A 20,745-nucleotide genomic window follows, 5' to 3' on the forward strand; every position below is an offset into this window, starting at 1 on the left:
TATGTTGTTAAGTCCTTATTAGTCACAGGCATTAAATAAAGCTCTACTTTACATCTCTCCCTTCCTTGCAAAAGTTATTTTGATGCCACATGTTAATCAACAATTTTTTAGAAGTAAGGGGGAAAAAACCTGTAAATGTCATTGACCAGTTTTGAGAGAAAAGTCTAATATTGATTTTAGAAAATTTTTGGGAAAGAATTAAATTTCTTGTCTTCTATACATTCTTTTTAAACTTCTTCCCATTTTCCACTACGTAACTTCTCTCTGAACTGAGTGTAACCAAGTCAGCATTTACAATACTGTGAAATTTTCCTTTTCCTTTCTTAATTAAACATGACAAAGTGCAATGTAACATACACTTCAATGGAATACCATGTTCCACTTTTATTCTATTAAGTCAATAAAACATGCTCATGGAAACCCAAAACGATGTTTAAGTACACTATCTGATTAAAAGTATCTGGACACCCCCAAAAACATATGTTTTTCATATCAGGTGCTTTGTGCTGCTACCTACTGCCAGGTACTCTATATCAGCGACCTCAGTAGTCATTAGACATCGAGAGAGAGCAGGACGGGGCACTCTGCGTAACACACATACTTAAAACATGGTCAGGTGATTGGGTGTCACTTGTATCATACGTCTGTACATGAGATTTCCACACTCCTAAACATCCCTAGGTCCACCTTTTCTTATGTGACAGTGAAGTGGAAACATGAACGGACATGTACAGCACAAAAGCATACAGGCCGACCTCATCTGTTGACTGACAGAGACGGCCGACAGTTGAAGAGGGCCGTAATGTGTAATAGGCAGACATCTATTCAGACCATCACACAGGAATTCCAAACTGCATCAGAATCCACAGCAAGTATTATGACAGTTAGGCAGGAGGTGAGAAAACTTTGATTTCACGGTCGAGTAGCTGCTCATAAGACACACGTAACGCCGTTAAATGTCAAACGACGCTTCGCTTGGTGTAAGGAGTGTAAACATTGGCCGACTGGATACTGGAAAAACATTGTGTGGAGTCACGAATCATGGTACACAATGTGGCGATCCGATGGCAGGGTGTGGGTATGGCGAATGCCTGGTTAACATCATCTGCCAGCGTGTGTAGTGCCAACAGTAAAATTCGGAGGTGATGGTGTTATACTGTGATCGTGTTTTTCATGGAGGGAGCCTGCATCTCTTGTTGTTTTGCTTGGCACTTTCACAGCACAGGCTTACATTGATGTTTTAAGCACCTTCTTGCTTCCCACTGTTGAAGAGCAATTCAGGGATGGCAACTGCATCTTTCACCACGATCAAGCACCTGTTCACAAAGCACGGCCTGTGGCAGAGTGGTTACGCTACAACAACATCCCTGTAATGGACTGGCCTGCACAGAGTCCTAACCTGAATCCTATAGAACACCTTTGGGATGTTTTGGAAAGCCGACTTCGTGCCAGGCCTCACCGACCGACATCGATACCTCTCCTCAGTGCAGCACTCCGAGAAGAATGGGCTGACATTCCCCAAGAAACCTTCCAGCACCTGACGTAACGTATGCCTGCGAGAGTGGAAGCTGTCATCAAGGCTAAGGGTGGGCCAACACCTTATTGAATTCCAGAATTACCAATGGAGGGCGCCACGAACTTTTAAGTCATTTTCAGCCAGGTGTCCGGATACTTTCGATCACATAGTGTAGTTTTAAGTATGGGACGTTCCAATGTATGCACTTTGGCTTAACATATGTGCAGATTGGGGTTGAAAGCCATCAGCTCAGGACACCGACAAGCTATGACAATATGTGTGTCTCCAACTGCTACGAAGGCCTGCTAATGCTTTGGCATAACAGCTTGATGGCACAGAGAACAAGCCATGGGCACAAATATCGACACCAAAACAAATGAAGACTTGAGAACTGTCATTCGGTCTCTGATGTCAAAGCGCTATATATACATGTTACAATCTATTGTGAGCAACACGTTATGAGCAATTTGCTTAACCTACAATTGAAAAAGTAATTTTACAAAGGAAATGTTGCTGTTGTAATACAGAAGAATTATCGCAAACCTGATTACGTCATTTCAGTAGCTTAAATAGAACTGGGCTCTCTTTCAGTACACACCCCAACTGCAAAGAAGACGTCACACGGCACAGTTTAGTGGCACTAAATCGCAGGCTCATTCATGCAATTAACTTTAAGAACAGTGACTTCAAATTATTTGTAAGGTAAAGTTGGCACACACAAGCAATCAGGTCACAGACTGTACATGGTGTGCAATGCAACACCTCTACTTGCACTCTAATGGGAACCTTTATAGCTGCCATTTGACCATCATGGTCAGATAAAACGTTTATTATGAGGCTGAGAAATTTTTCATGAAATGCAGATGGATGCAGAAATAAATTATCAATTACTATTGCAATTGTCATTCTGTACCTGCTGGGACTGTTACTGTGGGGGGTCAGTCAAAAGCAGGACATATTTAACTCTAGGTGTCCTTGATCAGAATTATCCAAGATGAAATTGATATTAAAATCTATCACTCCCTAGTTACTTCTACTCTTATTAATACCCCCTCTAACTGCTTAACGAAGTTCATAACATTTCTTGTTGGGGGCCTATAAACTCAGAAAGCTGCTATTTGTGACCCTTACTGATAGGACTGATAGAGGAAGTAGAGAAGATCAAAGAATGGCAGCATGCTGCATCATAGTTCATTTAGCAAGTGCAAACATTACCCGGGGATGCTCATCCAACTAGAAAACAGGTGACGTTTATTACAGCATTGAAGTTTACTGTTAAAATTCCAAGAATGTACATTCCAACAAAAGTCAACCAATATACTGTGTCACCCTACATAAACCTCATGAAACAACAATGAGGAAAAAAATAAAGATAACTGAGCTCAGTCTAGGCTTACCAACAAAATTTCTTCCCATGCACCATTCGCAACTAGAAAAATGGGAACTAGAAAAATGGGCGAAGTCACAGTGGACACAAAGTACACCTCCCCATACACCATCTGATGGTTTGTGAAGTATAAATATACATAGTGTTAACTTTTAAATGGTAGAGTTCTGAGGAGGGGAGCAGGGAGTGGAGGAAGAAAACCTGCCCCCCCCCCCCCTAGACCAATGAAGGGTGAGGAACCACTGGGATGAACAAGGCACATCTTCCTCCTGCAATGTAGGCTCCACTAACTGCACATCCGCGAAAGCACAGGTCACATATGAAAGTAAAAATTGCTTTAAATGTAAACTGAAATAATGTAATGAATTTACGTAGTTAATGAAGATCCTAACTGCAGCAACTGCCTCATCACTCATTTTGGCAACATACTGCACAATAAAGACATCAGAAAAGCGTCATTCCACGTCAAGGGGACCAGGGGTCCCCACTCGACCATCTCCAAATCTAATGAAATTTGGTGTAGAGGTCGTACAGGGTCTTCGGTGGCCACATACCAAGTATCAGTTCAGTATCTTCAGTGGTTGAATTCTTAGGGGATTATAAAGAGAGGCTATTCACCTCCGCATCACATATGATGGTGCAAATGTGTCAACTTTGCTAGGCATTTTTAGAAGTTCTAGCAAACATTTGGTCATTTGCTTCAATACACACACGAGTTTTTATGCCAAATCAGGCCATGAAAAAATGAGGGATTTAGCCTTACCTAAATATAGATACAAGCCTCTAAAGTGGCTAAAAAATTCGTTGTGCTATTCTGAGAGCCATGGTTTGACCGACCACTGCTACTTTTCATATGAACCAATCACACCAAAACTTCAGAGGGTTATTCATATCTATGTTGTCTATATATTGACCAGATTTAATTAACATTGGATGCCCAGATTGAAAGATATGCGTTTGCAAAGTTGACCAAAATTTTCTAATTGCAAATTTTAGGGTATTTTTGGGGAGCAATATCTCAACTGTGTCTTCTTCAATCCTCTTTTTCTTGCTACAGCTGGAAAAGGCATGCTTTAAGCTTTCAAAGAAATGTTGTTTAATTTCTGGATCTTTCAATTTGATGAGTAAGAATACATTTCAAAAGTTATTATCTTAGCACTTCGAGAAGATTGAAAAGTCAAATATTTTACTCAATGATTAATGGAAAATCTCATATAAAGATGTGAAACAAATACTAACAAAGAGATAGAGGGGCTGGCCAGTACTTACCTCATCTCAGTACAGTCGATCGATACACATAAAACAGAACCGAAAATTTACGTTCCTAGCTTTCAGAACAAATGTTCCTTCATCGGGGAGGAGAGAGGGGAAAGAAAGGGAAGAAGGGAAAGGAGATTCAGTTACTCACAACCCAGGTTATGAAGCAACAGGGAAAGGAAAATAGGGAGGGTAGCAAGGATGGAGGCATGGTTGTCAGAGAGAAGCCAAAGATATTCTATTGTAAGTACTGTGCCAGCTTCAAACCAAAGAGGATGCATACAGAAGTAAAGAGTATATAGTATAAAGATAAACACAACTATGTAGGATGAAAAGATGCGTGAATGACTAAAGAGGAAAGGGAAAGAGGAGACGACTGAAGAGTAAATGGGAGTGAGGTTGTTTAACGTAGGTTCAGTCCAGGGGGATGGCGGGATTAAAGGGTGTGTTGGAGTGCAAGTTCCCATCTCCGCAGTTCAGAGGGACTGGTGTTGGGTGGGAGAAGCCAAATGGCACATATGTTGTAGCAGGTTCCTAGGTCCCTAGAATTATGCTGGAGGGCATGCTCCGTTACTGGGTATTGGGCATCTCCTAGACGGACAGTTCGTCTGTGTCCGTTCATGCGCTCAGCCAGTTTAGTTGTTGTCATGCCGATGTAAAAGGCTGTGCAGTGCAGGCATGTCAGTTGATAAATGACATGTAGTTTCACAAGTGGCCCTGCCTTGAATTGTGTATGTTTTACCAGTAGCGGGGCTGGAGTAGGTGGTTGTGGGGGGATGCATGGGGCAGGTTTTGCAGCGGGGTCGGTTACAGGGGTAGGAACCGCTGGGTAGAGAAGGTAGTCTGGGAATATTGTAGGGTTTAACAAGGATGTTATGGAGGTTAGGGGGGTGACGTAAGGCAACTCTGGGTGGTGTGGGGAGAATTTTGTCAAGGGATGATCTCATTTCAGGGGTTGACTTGAGAAAGTCATATCCCTGGCGGAGTAATTTGTCATGCCTGCACTGCACAGCCTTTTACATCGGCATGACAACAACTAAACTGGCTGAGAGCATGAACGGACACAGACGAACTGTCCGCCTAGGAGATGCCCAATACCCAGTAGCGGAGCATGCCCTCCAGCATAATTCTAGGGACCTAGGAATCTGCTACACCGTATGTGCCATTTGGCTTCTCCCACCCAACACCAGTCCCTCTGAACTGCGGAGATGGGAACTTGCACTCCAACACACCCTTTAATCCCGCCATCCCCCTGGACTGAACCTACGTTAAACAACCTCACTCCCATTTACTCTTCAGTCTTCTCCTCTTTCCCTTTCCTCTTTAGCCATTCACACATCTTTTCATCCTACATAGTTGTGTTTATCTTTATACTATATATCTCTTTACTTCTGTATGCATCCTCTTTGGTTTGAAGCTGGCACAGTACTTACAGTAGAATATCTTTGGCTTCCCTCTGACAACCATGCCTCCATCCTTGCTACCCTCCCTATTTTCCTTTCCCTGTTGCTTCATAGCCTGGGTTGTGAGTAACTGAATCTCCTTTCCCTTCTTCCCTTTCTTTCCCCTCTCTCCTCCCCGATGAAGGAACATTTGTTCCGAAAGCTAGGAACGTAAATTTTCGGTTCTGTTTTATGTGTATCGATCGGCTGTACTGAGATGAGGTAAGTACTGGCCAGCCCCTCTATCTCTTTGTTAGTAAATATTTTACTCATTAAGTTCCATAATTAATTATTTTTATTCGAGTGTCTAAGTCAGTTTCAAACATTAATTTGACACATGACATAATAATAACAAGTGTAGTACAAAACACAGCAAATTTGCAGAACAAAAATACTAAAGAGCCAGTTTCATTTTTGGTTAAGCACTTCTACAATTTCGTCAATGACAGATTGTGGATAACTGTACTGTCTTCCTGGTGGTGATGTTGATGGGGCTTCTAACGTCATGAAAATATGTTGCTCAGGAATCCAGAAAGTATCTTTAGCAGTCAGTCAGTGGAAGGAATGAGCATGACCATGTGGGTGCATAAAGCTGATGAGGATTTCTTGTTGTTCAGGTAAAACTTCACACGTTTCCAATCCACCAAAAATTGCCATACATACAAGTAACATACTGTCCTGGTTGTAAATTTGGAATTGAGACTGCTGGAATTTCTTCATCTGCTTCGAAGGTGTTAACTGTGAATGCTGTAGCACCATTGGAAATTCTGCTTACATTGAACTGATTACAATTAATTGATTTTCTCTTGTTCCAGGTACTATTTTTTCAATTTTAGGTCTCTCCACATTCGTTCCTTTTAATGTGTGTCAGGGCGCTGATGACCTCGATGTTGAGCGCCCATAAACCCCAACACACACACACACACACACATATTTTTTCAATTTCTTCTTTTGGTTAATAAAAATGCTTTATGCCTGGAATACTACCACCACAGAATTTGAACATATCATATGGAGTCAATATTTGGTTATTTAAGGCCCTATGTAGACTAGCACAGGCTGCAAGTATTTTTGCTGTTCCCTCAATGCCATCACAAGGCAATTTACCCTGGCTTCTTCCAAAAAAAAATTCCATTTGGCAGTGATAGCAAAATCCTTTTCGTGCTGGCATAAATTAATGAAATTCTTGAAATTCTTATATTGAGCAGCTGAATTATCACTAAAGTAGTAAATGTTCTTAATGTTTTCAGTCCTTATCTTTAGATATGCTATCAACTTTATTTGAAAGGCATGGACAGCAATGGTATTGTAATAGAACAATCGCTGACCATACGAATGCTAATACTCTGACAGTCTTTGCCATCGATATAAGACATCAGACAGATGAATTGTAGCCTGACTATTCTCCCAATGGAATCCTTGCACAGTATTCTGAACAACAAATTAATAATTCTCAGTAAAATCTACCAATATATATAATTCATTTTCTGCAAGATTTCTTTTTAGTTGCTTAAGATATAAACATTGGTGTTCCGACACAAAGTGATGGCTTCTTAAACCGGTAATTTTCAAAATCAATGCCTCCATGAAATCTTCAACAGTTCTCTGGCATGTCTCCAATGTGTATCTGCCAGCATGGACCCATTGCTTGTATTCCATTGTTTCTTCAGGGTCATAGTCTTTAAAAGAGTTTTCAAGAAAAGCCTCCAGTCGCACTTTTCCTGGACATTCCACACAATATTGGAGCATACAATTTTTTTGATTCCAAACTGCATAGTTTTTTTTCTTTTTTTTTTCCATCAAATCCTTGTAGTCATCTTGAATGGATGTTGCTGAAGCCAACTTTAATTTGACATTTTGATGAATTGCACATACATATACTGAATGTGATCCAGAAGCACCAGCTGTACACACCATTTCGGCCTGAGCTCACAAAATTTTGAGAAGCTTAGTTCATTTCCATATTGCTTACAATAAGCAATGAACATTTCTTTAAGGTTACAAATGAGCACGAATTTCTCCTTTTGAATCTTTCCCCATTTATTCTTACTGCAATACAATCCATTTTGCCTGGGCATAAACAAGAAAACTCAATCTCCAAAGAAAGTGAGGACATTTTGTTTTATTTCATCAACGAGCTTTTTCCCCTTTTCGGTTTGCAGGTGTTGCCAAAGTTCCATCTTCTATCTTTAGTTTCCTAGCCTTCTTCACCATCTTAGTTGAAACAGCAAATTATTTTGCCATTTTTTTCAATAGTGCAGCTATTTGGGGCCTGGGTCAAAATTTGAACTTTGCTGCTATTTCTTGAAGTCTGAGGTTTAATTTTAAGTTGTGCAATTAAGATGCCCATACCTTTACATTTATGGCACTCTTCCATTTGTATCTGAGCAATAACTACTTGGCTCACACCAGCAGCTGTGGCAATTACCTTAGTAATGCTGCATTGGGCTTTTAGACATTTGCACTTTATGTACCCTACTGAATCCCTTTCGCTAATCCGTTGAAGCTTTAGTAGTGATTCTCCAAGTGATAATAATGAAGTGTTAGCAGTAAAACAAGCATCAACAATACCCATGTCTTCCCAGTGGATGGTGATTCTTGCGTATCCTGGCGGGACAGTTATTTTTGGGTATTTCATGTCTAGATTTGGTACAAATTTTAGGACATGGTTTAAAAACTTCGTTAGTCAGTAATTTCAACCTATCAGACATTGCAGTGTTTATTGGTGTTCAAGCCTTCTTGGTTAGACTATATGTTTTTCTGTACCAAATGGGTTGCAGAAATTCTGCAGGAATTGAAATTTTGTCATCAACGAGGCATTCTGGTATGAACAAATTTGGGCGTCTTCGGTAAAACCAAGCCTACACCTACAATGAAGAAGCTCCTTGTCAATTGGTGACATTTCCTTAACTGGTTGTAGTTCCCTCTTGTCATGATAGAATGGTGATGACTTCAGACAATTTTCAGTGTTGTTTTTATATAAAATATACAAATTAGGCTATCAAAACATATTGTTTTACTGCTTACCTTCAGCTAAAGTAATAATTACTGATTACTGTAACACTTAGTACTCAACACTAAGATTGTACAGTGCAACTTCAAAGATTACACCACACAAAAGACTGAAAGTGTGAAAACTGCCAATAATGAAAGCAGCAACTGAAAGTGGTGATTCAGCAATGTATATCATTGCTGTGATGATACAGCCTTAAAAAAAACTATTGCTGCTTTAAAATACCAATGGAAACCGAGTGACAATGCATTGTAGGGTTACAACCTTCTAAAGCAACAAAGCATTCCATTATGATGATCTAGATTTTATAATCTTCAGGGCACTTTCTGAGGTTTTATTAGATTTATAGTCTACACTGTAAAATAATGTAAAAACACTTATTAGCATAGTTACTTTCTCTAAACCACAGGAAAATCTTATACTATTAAAAGACACTGCAATTACACATTTTTTGATTTACAACTTCAAATTGTATTAATTTTTGTATTTATCAGTAATCCAAGTTCCCTTCTTTTGATAGGTATTTTTACTCATCAATATGCAAAATTCAGAAATTAAACAATATAGCTCTGAAAGCTTAAAGGTTGCTCTATCCAGCTGTGGCAAGAAAAAAAAAAAAAAAAAAAAAAAAGATTGAATAAGACACAGTTGAGATATTGCTCCCCAATAATACTGTAAAATTTGCAAGTAGAAAATTTTGGCCAACTTTGTAGATCTTTTCATCTGGGCATCCAGTACTAATTAAATTTGATTAATATATAGACATCATAGGTAGGAATAGCCATCTGAAGTTTTCGCATGATTGGCTCATACAAAAAAGTAGCAGTGGTCGTTCAAACTGTGGCTCTAAGAATAGCATGACGAATTTTTTAGTCACTTTAGAGGCTTGTATCTATATTTAGGTATGGCTAAATCCCTAATTTTTGCCATGGTGTGATTCAGCATAAAAAATTGTCTATGTATATTGAAACAAATGACCAAATGTTTGCTAGAACTTTTAAAAAAGCCTAGCAAAGTTGGCACATTTGCACCTTCGTACATCAGGTGGAGGTGAGAAGCCGCTCTTTAAAATCCCGTAAGAACTCAACCACTGAAAATAATGGTCTGAAATTTGGTATATAACCATCAAAGACCTTCACACCAAATTTCATTAGATTTGGAGATGGTCGAGTGGGGACACTTTTTAATATTGGTCCCTCTGCTGTGGAATGACCCAACAGTGAAGTGCAAAACAATAACAAAGCAGATGACAATGGCTACTTCATACGATGTGGTCAGCTACCTTACACTGGCTGCAGCCAAAGAAACAAGGCTTCCGACGTCTACTAACTTCTATTGACTAAGGGATAGGGAGTGATCTGGCAACTAAAAGTTAACACCCTGGGAGTAGATGTAGAATAAAAAAAAGAAAAAACTATCTGATCACAGTTGGCAGACATTTCTTTAACAGGTTTTTAATTTTTCTAGAGCATCTCTGTGGAAATATTTTTAAAAACTAATTAGCAATTGTTAAATGAAAGACATTTATACTCACTTAAAGATTTCCGAACTCTTATTATCTAATCTGCTTTGTGTGTGTGTGTGTGTGTGTGTGTGTGTGTGTGTGTGTGTGTGTGTGTGTGTGTGTATTTCATTTCAGTGTATTAGTGGCAGTACATATTTACTTAAAAATGTCTCAACAATAATATCTAACAAGCTAAATTAAATCAGGTGATGCCAAGGGCTTTGCTACTAGGAAATTACACACTAGAAGTAATAGAGGAGTTTGTTACTTGGTCAGCAACATAATTGTTGGTGGCAAAACCAAACTGTGATATGAAACACAGATGTGCAAATAATGACAGCAGAGTGTCTGAAAAATAGGAATATAAATTACATGTTAGTAAGATTTTTTTCTGAAAATACTGCCCTTAGTGTTGCTTTGTGGAAGTGAACAACATGTACCACAGACAAATAAATTAGTAGCTTCTGAAATGTGATACTAAAGAAGAATGGACAATTAGACAGGTGGGGCACATAATTAAAATTTTCTAATTTGGCTTAGGCTTAGGCAGTAAACCAAAAAACATTAGGGAACTTTACCTAGACATAAATGGGTATAGGAAGGGGTTCAAAGCTAGGACAAATGCACTTCGAGGGTATGCCGGGGAAATACTGACAGATCCCAATGCTATATTAAGTAACTGGAGGGCGTATTTTGAGCATCTATTAAATGTACACCAGGAAGCAGGAAATGAGCAGGCGTACGAAATACATACAGCAGAACCCCAGATACCTGAGCCAATGTTAAAGGAAGTAAGAGATGCAATCAACAAATTGAAAAACCATAAAGCATCAGGATCAGATTGCATAACTGCAGAATTAGTTAAAATGGGGGACAGAAATTGGTGGAAGTAGTTCACAAAGTGATAACTAAAGTATGGAACTCAGAGATGATACCTGAAGAGTGGCAAGAGTCGATTCTGATCCCAATTTTTAAGTAGGGCGACAAAATGGATTGTAGTAATTATAGAGGGATATCGCTATTACCAGTATGTTCCAAAATTTTCTCGAATATTCTGCTAAGCAGGCTTACACCATATGCAGATGAAATTGTGGGGGATTACCAAGCTGGCTTTCGGAGGAACAGATCAACTATAGACCAAATATTCACCCTGCGTCAAATTTTCATAGATTTTACAAAAGCATATGATTCAGTATTGCAATCAAAATTGTACAAATTCTTTTGGAACTTGGAATACCAAAGAAGTATGTTAGACTTATAGAAGCGAGTTTGAAAAACACAAAAGGTAGAGTACACATGGGGAAATTTGAGTCAGAAGAATTTGTAATAAAGAATGGACTTAAGCAGGGAGATGTCCTGTCTCCGCTACTTTTTAATTTAGTCCTAGAATATATTGTACGAATGGCAGCAGATAATTCAGAGGGTATGGAGTTAAATGGAAATATTAAGATATTAGGGTATGCAGATGATGTAAACATCATTAGCAATAAGAAAGAATATGTAACAGCAAATGCAAATGAGTTAATCAAGGCTAGTGAAGATGTAGGTCTAAGGATAAGTGAAGACAAAACTAAATACCTGGCTACTACTAGAATGCCAATAACAGTAGATCAGGAAATGTTAAGAGTTGGAGACATGCTGTTTGAAAAAGTGAACACATTTAAGTATCTAGGCGTGGACATCACTTCGAGAAATGAGATTGAATCTGAGATGAAGAAGAGATTACGGGCAGGAAACACATGCTACTTCTTACTGAATAGATTACTTCCATCACAGATATTGTCTAGGAATTTAAAGATTAGAATATACAAAACTATTATTCTACCAGTTATGCTATATGGGTGTGAGACTTGGTCTCTCACTGTGCAAAATGAAAAGCCGTTTTGAGTATTTGAAAACAAAATTTTGAGGAAAATTTTCGGAGCAAAAAGGGATGACATTAGCGGAGAGTGGTGAAAACTGCATAACGAAGAGGTTCACAAACTCTATTCAAGCCCTGACATAATCAGTATTATTAAATCACGTAGGCTGCAATGGGTGGGTCACGTAGCTCGGTAGCTCGAATGGATGAGGGCAGGGCAGCGCACAGAGTACTGGTAAGGCACTTAGAGGGAAAACATCCTGTGTGGAGACTGAGGCGTAGATGGGAGGACAATGTGAAGGCTGATTTGAGGAGCCTAGGTATTGGAGGTGAATGGAAGGAAACAGCCCAAGACAGGGACAGATGGCAAAAATATGTTGCTGCGGTAATGGACCTCTTGAGTCCGGTATGACCAGTGAGTGAGTGAGTGAGTGTGAGTGGGTTTAGGCACTAAGCAGTACACAATTTGGCAATGAAGAATGATTGACAGATGAAACTTGTAGAGGGAGACCAACACTTGAATACAGTAAGCAAGTTAAAGTGAATGTAGGTTGCAGTAGTTATGCTGAGATGAAGAGGTTCACGAAAGATAGACTAGGAAGGAGAGCTGCGTCATCAAAACTAGAAGCTTTTGGTAGTGTTTGAAGTTTGTTCATTGCTTATAGTTATTTGTTGGAAAAGCAAAACCAGAAGTATTTGTTATGTTGAGACATCAGGGTTTAATAATATTTGAAAGAGTGGTATCAAACAATAATGGGTGGTCAGAATACATGCACCACAGTCTTATCTGCAGAGTAAAACATCAGTGTGGTGAAACTTTATATTAATCCAAAGAGCAATTAATTTAAATTCCAACCAACAAGGTGAGTCTGTTTAATAGACCTAAGGGTGTCACATGTTGCTGACAGCTCTGCTTTCAAATATTTTGCATATCCTGAAGCTTAATCACTTTGGGACTGTACATACTGTAATTAGCACATGAGATATTGGTATTGGCATAAAGCATTATCTGTCTGTTATTCTTTCATCGGCTACTAAGAACCATCTCTTAAAACACCCTTTGCTTTCTTATGACACTTCACTGTGTGGAGCACCAACACAGCTCCACAAAATACGTAACAGAAATTCTCTTACTCTTAAATTTTGTTCTATTTTAATGCTAGTGGCTTACTTATTTTTCCAAAGATCATCTTACAGTGGTATAGTGTTTGTGGTGGCAATCAATGGACCAAAATATAACACGCAGCACAAGTAAGGGCTTTAAGATGGTAGGACGTGTAGCCTATGTGAACAGGACAGATGGTCGGCTGTAGCATCCAGGAAAACCAAGGACAACCCAAATCAGGATGGCTGCACAGAGCAATTCCATCCTTCTGAATATGTCAGTGTCCTAACAGCCGCACTGCCTCCTTTGGTAGTTCTTTAATGAATAATTTTTCTTCATTTACATTTTTTTAAATATTCATTACAATGCCACCCTGCACCCCACTGAAGCATTAAAAGAGTAAATCAAAAGAATAGGCAGATGTTTTTAATGGACAAAAGATGTGGAGAATATGTTGGCTATGGCAACAAACATCCTTCCACACTAAGGTGGGTCAGGACAGTATGGACAAAAGCAGTTTTGCTGAAAGAGAACACCAAGAAGATCTTAAAGGCAGGCACAGCCATCAGCCTTAAGGCATCAAAAATGCAACGCCTGCTGTCTAAATTATCAGCCATGCGAACCACAGGTTTGTTGCATATCCAATGGTACCTATACCATCACACCAGGAGCTCAGCCCTTATGACAATAAATGCATTCTGACAATGTTCATTCTCATCAGAGCTTACACACACACACACACACACACACACACACACACACACACACACAGTGAGGCTATACGCCGAACTGGGACTCGTTCGTAAAGAAGATGTGGTTGAGCCTAGTGTCATACCTGAGTGCACCACTGTCAGTGTGCCTCTGCAGCAGTGCCAATGGAATACATTACAGTGCTTGAAGTGCTGACAATTGTGCTCCAAACATCATTGCACTGTTCGTGTGGATCTTCAACTTACAGCAAACACGCTTATTTCCTAAATCAGGGGGAAAATGACATGACAGTATGATTCTGCATGTCCAAACAAATGATCTGACCATTCTCTCAGGTGCTAGTACTAGGGGCATTGAGATCCTGTCCAGTGTTGAGTATGACCTCTCGTAAACTCAGCAATTTCATATTCACATAACTCGTTGAATCCCAATCAATAGGAGTGGAAATACTGCTGAAAGATACATCACAATCTCAATCGGCCACAATCATGCCACTGTCTAATAGAGACATGGGCTACAGTTAAGTCGGCAAAAGTTGATCCCTAACAGTCGCAGTGGGCTGGGTGCGGCAGCTTCGTGGACCAACCTGCACCAGTATGTGACACAATTCTGAAAATTGTCTCTACAGCAACACCTCAGTCTGTAGGCAGCTACTGTTTACACCTGCATCCATTAGTGTTTCGCATTTAAAAGCTGGTGATAGCATTGCGAGCCGTCAGGAATCTTCTTATGCCGTCTCTACCATGGCAGATGTTTCTCTTTCACACATGAGCCATAACACAATCTTCCCACAAACAAACATCATTCAAATGTTGTTTCTTAATAAGAGACCTGTTGTATAATGTTTCCTTATCTACAGAATGTAGATGATGTTACACCTATCTATTGTGTATGGTTATAATGAAATTCTAGTCATTTACAAATCCAAGCACGTAGTACAGCTCATGGAAATTTGAAGTTTGTTACACGTGGTCTTCATGTCTTGCAATTTTAATGGGTAGCTGCGTACTATACAAAACAACTGTACTTCTAATCAGGTGCTAACTCATTCCATTTCCATCAAGCTTTCTTTTATAACAAGTGAGAATAAATGTGCACAATACAGAAATTAGTGCAGAACCCATATTGAACTGTGAATGTTGATGATACTAGCCCTAAAAGCCTACATCACAGATGTACATTAACTTTTTACCATCTAGGAAGGTGATCTAACATCGGGGTTATTTGAAAACACATAAAAAAAAGTAAATTTCACGACACACGCCCATGTATGGCTACTGGCCTGGCTGCATGCAGAGTGCAGCCATTCTTTGCCTTGGCAGGAGGACGGGGAGGGTGGTAGGTCCATCACCCCAGCTAACTCCCGAAAAAGAACTCTGATATTCATCTGATAGCGGGTTGTGGCCGTTCTACAGAAACTGGAACAAGAACAAATCCCCACCCCTATCTAGAACTGAACCTGGGATCTCCAGAGCTGAAGTCTAGTGCTCTGCTCACTAGACTACCATGGCCACCTCAGGTGTACACAGCATTTCCAAAGGGGAAATACTGTTGGTCAAAGGAATTTTTAAGGTGACACATTAACAAAGTAGATACAAATAAAGTGTAGCAATAACTTAGAAGTAACGGTAATAAATTAATTACATCTAACAAACATGGAACAAACTTATTACATGGTTAAAGTGAGTACTGACCTTATATACTTTGCCAAAAGCACCATCTCCCAACTCTCCAACCATTTCCCAAAAGTCTTCTGGATTGCAATCCATTCTTATGTTGTTAAATACTTTCTTCTTCTTTGCCTCATTTCCACCTCCCAGGTGGAGAACTTTTTTCAAGTTACTTAGAAACGACATTGTGATAGGGTCTTAGAAGTCACACTATTTTCAGCAGCACCAAATTACACTAGTCCAAGACACACCACGATCAAACGCCACAGATGTATGCACATAAAAGAAAAAAGATTTAGTAACTATCCACAGACTACAAAAAAATGGAATTTTCTCCATTTGTTTCACTCTACATGAGTTTTTATTGTTTTATAGGAATAAATCAGTTTTTTGTTTGATCACATCACTACCATTCTTGCATTCATGTACACGGTGGTTTCATCCTCCTGCAAACAGAAAGGAGAGAGAATGTGAGCGGGCACTTGACAGACTTCAGCAACATTTTCATGGCTTCCCTAGAGGATATAACTCCATTCACGACAAACCCATACAAACTATATAAAAAAATGTGTTTACTTGTTGTATAACATACAAAAGCTCTGTTCACTCTAATATGATGTCATCCAGAAACGGCTAATAACGATCTGTTGACAATTGATGGAGAAAACTCATGTTATTGATCTTACTAGAAAACTTCCAATTTTTCTGGTGCTTCCAGTTCTTACAAATACACAATTTAAATCATGAAATGGAAACACAGATGGGAACTAATTTATTATAAAATATTTAAATGCTTATAAAAATACCAAGATGAACTGATAAATGATAGTGTGGTAGCCGAGAGATTACAGCTTTTTTTTTCACTAAAAAAATCTATAATGATGACTGAATGGCTTAAAAAATGATTAGCAATATACATTAATTGTTTTAACACTGCAGTTTAGATTACTCCAAAATTCTCACATAGTATACACTGTAAAATTATATTACACATGCAGTAGGGTTGAATCACATATTTATCTCGTAGACTTGTTTCTGAAAAGTGGGTTGTTTATTTGGAAAGCTATTTGCTGGTTCCAGGAAATTCAGGATATTAAAATACCAACTTTATAAAAACTTTGATTATTAACCAATATGACAGTGCAACATAAATTTTCAAATTTGTCAGTCAGTCAATATTTAAGGTCTGCATAAAATAATCCATAAACCAGTGTTTAAAACACACACACACACACACACACACACACACACACACACACACACACACACACACACACACAAAGGGACTGCATGCCACATTTTAATTTGGATGATGGTAAACACTGCTAAGACTTTTACGTCAATTTACAGCATTTTAAGGAATTTTGAAGTGGAAAAAAACTTTTTTCATCACAACCCTAATTTTTTATGTTGTTTTATGACCATACCAAACCACTACTGTAACCTCGATCCCTATTTACATATTTCTGGGATAGGCCTACTTGTATAAATGAAAATTTAGGTGTCTTTAGCAGTGAACTACTGATCTCTACATCCAATTTACCCAGGTTCCAGATCTCTAATTGCATTTGAGACTAAATGGAAGATAGAATGTTGTGTGTTCCCTAGTTCCTCAAATCTTATGACATTGTTTTATAAACAGTAAGAAACAATAGAAGACTAGGTCCAATACTTCTTTACAAATTCTATAGGTAGCCACTAAATACTGCTGGTGGGTTTATTGGGCACTGGCATCAACGAAGGTCAGGAGCCTACAGTAATGGATCACAGACACAATGTCACAAAACTCAATTTCCAGAAAGGATGTTTGCCAGTGTCAACTGAAGTTTGGAGTAGGCTACCACTTGCTGGCTTTATCCCTGATGAAGATAAGTTGTGGTATATGATGTCATGTTTCCACAGAAGGTGACAACCTGGTTGCAAGTCAGCAAAAACAACAAGTTTGAATTTAACAGTTATGGTAGCCTGATGTTTATATTCATATTGTATAAATCTCATATGAGCTTTTTGTTTCATATTATGTGCACATATTGTACTATGAAAAATGAAAGGGGGCACCACTATGTACCTCTACGTACATCCTTCACGTATTTATTTATTTATTTATTCATAAGTTGACCATGACTTTGTAGGCAATGAAAAGTCTCGCACTTCTCACTTAAGTAGGTAAAATAACTGATTATTCGTGGATTCATCCTGTGGTTTACTGCCATCTTCCCGAGTTTCTTTTAATTTTTTTTCTTTTCTATAATTGGTTACACAATTCTTATTAGATCTTCAATGTGCTATCGTCATCAGAACACTGCCAAATTCTTTTAAATCTGCACCAGTAATGCATTAGGGTGGCCTATTAAGAAAAATTCTTATACAATTAATTCAATAATCTATTTCAGCATTACAATGGGCATTATCATATATACCTTAAGAATAATATATAGGTAACTTGCATAATATTACTTGAAAGATTTTTTGAATGATGAAACTTCATTGCTGACATTGCAAAATTAAAATCTTATAGTAGCTTTGTACATATTTCATGTACTGTACTAACTGCATTCAGTTTTCAAATGAGCTTTTCTTTTTCGACACACTGACTAGCCTAGTGGAGAAGTAGGGACTGCAAACCACTTGCTAAACGAAAATAAACATTGGCCTGGTCCCTAATATGAAATGCCCTTGAAAAATCATGAGTACCCACAGCCCTAATACTGCGTGGGCGTGTGCAGTACTTTCTGTACTTGATACGTGACTGCACTATTTATCGCGTTCATAACAAAAATAAATTTAGAAGCCCATGATAAAAAAATATGCAAACACCTTCTGTACTGCAACATAAACGTAATGGTGAGCATGTCTTGTACGGCATTGCGCACTGTCAATCTAATTTTCATCTCACTTTACTGCTAGATGGGTGCCAGGCCCAATGAACTAAAGAAGATTTTTATATTCTTTAAGACATGGAATCTCTCTTGACTTTAAACGCTGATGGTGGAATCTGCATTGAATAGATAATGAAGTAAGCACTAAATGGCCTCCAACATAGCGTAATTTAACAAAATACTTTTAGACTACTGCAAAATCTGTAAAGCAGGTAGATTATGTTTTTTTACGTGGGAGCATAAACTGACACACTGCTTTCAAATGTTTATTCATACGTCGCTCCTTCACCTTAATTATGTTTTCATGTTACTCACTTTCATGTAAAGTTGTGTTGTGAAGCGTCACATAGAAAAACATATTGACAGGCATATGTACACAGATTTTATCAGCCATATCAACTGAATAAACCTACGATAGCACCATATCTCGGCAAATATATTTAATCTCTCACGAAAAGTCAAAGAGGAAATAGCACAGCCATCTTCACCACGCCTGGAAATGACGTCACCAAAGAAAGCGGCGGTACTACCAAATGGCGAAACTACGAGAGATGATCATGGATTTAAACTGTGATGGTAGATTATGGATGTACGGTGACTGATTTTAAGGAGATACACCGCAGCTCATCCTTCGTTTAATTATAGTTGTCTTAATTTTTATGCGTGAATCAAAAGAATTTTAGTATTTTGGGATTATTTCCTTTGTGTTATCAGTGAGCTAGTTGCGCGATAGTGTTTTGCGAATAGAACTAGCACACACTGTCAATTCTAATTGTACTTATGTATGAAACCCCTGATACAAAAAAAAAAATATATCAGAAATTGGAGTGTGCAATACGACAGATTTTTTCGTATTTGTTTTAGTAATAGTTTGAGAAACTGTCCTAAGCTGTGTTGTCACGAAAAAATATTTTATTACAGGCAAACTGACATTCCTGCGCTTCAGTAAAGCTCTAATCGGAGTTTAGATCACTTGCTGTCGTTTCCTTTGATTTATTTGCGCGGAGATATGTTGTGAGATAATGTATTGGCGGAAATAGTTGAAAACATGGACCATTTTTTCGCGGTGGGGCGTTAAAAGTGTTGTCTCAGTACTGCTCTCATATGTATATATACGGGAATCGTGACTAGAAGTTTACGTTGCATAGCGTCGAAGGATTTTAGGTTTTGAAACGATGACACACATTGAACATTGAAATGAACGTAACTTTTGTATTCAATTTGAAAACAAGCGTAGTTGGATCAGTATATTGTTTGATGATTTTAAGCGTCGTCTAACTTAACAAAAAAAACTAGGAAACCAAGAAGATGGCTTGGTAGACTGTATCATTCAAATATGTTAAGTCTTATACACACGTTACAAATAAGTGTTAAGGATGGCACGCAGATTTTAATTTGACACATATTGTGTAAGACTTCGTATGTATTAGGCCTATGTAGTATAGTTTTTGTGAGTTCTCAGGAACATAAATTAAAGGCCTGATGCATCTATTCATCACTCATATTGGCAAAAGAGGTGTATTTATGTTTTTTTTAAATTTTTTAGTCATGAAATTGCATTACCTGACTTGAGTGCCTTTCAGGCAACCAACAAATCGCTTGAATAATGAGAACAGGATCTAAATAGCTACATCTCGAAAAAATTCACAGTGTTACACAACTGATATCTTCAACACTTCATTGATACGTACACCCAAGAGACAGTTCAAAGTGTACCTGTAGGTATCACTTAAGAAGTAGTAATAATCAAACTTACTGAAACTATATCATCATTAAATGAATTGCAACAAATGCCACGTATTATAAAATATAACAGAAAATCACAGTAGTATAACTACATTACCATATGCAGTTACTTGGGTAGCTATCCCGTGCTGTGTTAAAGGGTACGAAACTGAATCAAAGTACACTGCTGTAACTTGAAGCTGATAATCAACACGTCTCTACATGACAAAAACCAGAAGAAGTATTTGATATGATGCTACAAAGACAAGGTTTGCAGTTAATTCAGTTATATCAGCTGACACCATGGTTTTCAAAATTTTTGGGCCAACAGCTGCTTTTACCTGAATAGAACGACCTGTAGCTCCTTTCACACATGACATCCCGTGGAAACATGAGTTAAATAAACTTATGTTTCGAAGAAAATTAATAGTGATAATAATTTCTTCTGGAAGTGAGGCATAACACATTTTAATGAACCTTTTATGTTATTACTTATTATTCTTGCAGTGAAATCAATGGGAGGGATGAACTTGCTTCATCATCATCATCGCCATTATTATCATTTCAAATCTTGGCACAAGACTGGAAATTGTGACTTTAGTCTCTTTCTCCACATTCATTTAAGATCTATATTTCATGTTGACTGCCAATGCTGAAAAACCTATCTCATATAAG

At 38.3% G+C, this 20,745-nt stretch overlaps 1 protein-coding gene across 2 annotated transcripts in view; it reads right to left on the reverse strand.

Moving 5' to 3' along the window:
- Positions 1-18,833, reverse strand: part of LOC126181890 (serine/threonine-protein kinase 10) — a 175,393-nt gene extending 156,560 nt beyond the window's left edge. For both annotated transcript variants that reach the window (XM_049924808.1, XM_049924807.1), the window contains exons 1-2: positions 18,661-18,833; positions 15,491-15,912 (exon numbers count right to left, since the gene is read on the reverse strand). In XM_049924808.1, coding sequence (XP_049780765.1) covers positions 15,491-15,652 — 162 coding nt within the window. In that variant the 5' untranslated portion in view covers positions 15,653-15,912; positions 18,661-18,833. The remainder of the gene's footprint in view (positions 1-15,490; positions 15,913-18,660) is intronic.
- Between the last annotated feature and the right edge of the window lie 1,912 nt (positions 18,834-20,745).

Source organism: Schistocerca cancellata, chromosome 1, assembly GCF_023864275.1.
Source record: "Schistocerca cancellata isolate TAMUIC-IGC-003103 chromosome 1, iqSchCanc2.1, whole genome shotgun sequence".
In the NCBI taxonomy this organism is placed as follows: domain Eukaryota; kingdom Metazoa; phylum Arthropoda; class Insecta; order Orthoptera; family Acrididae; genus Schistocerca; species Schistocerca cancellata.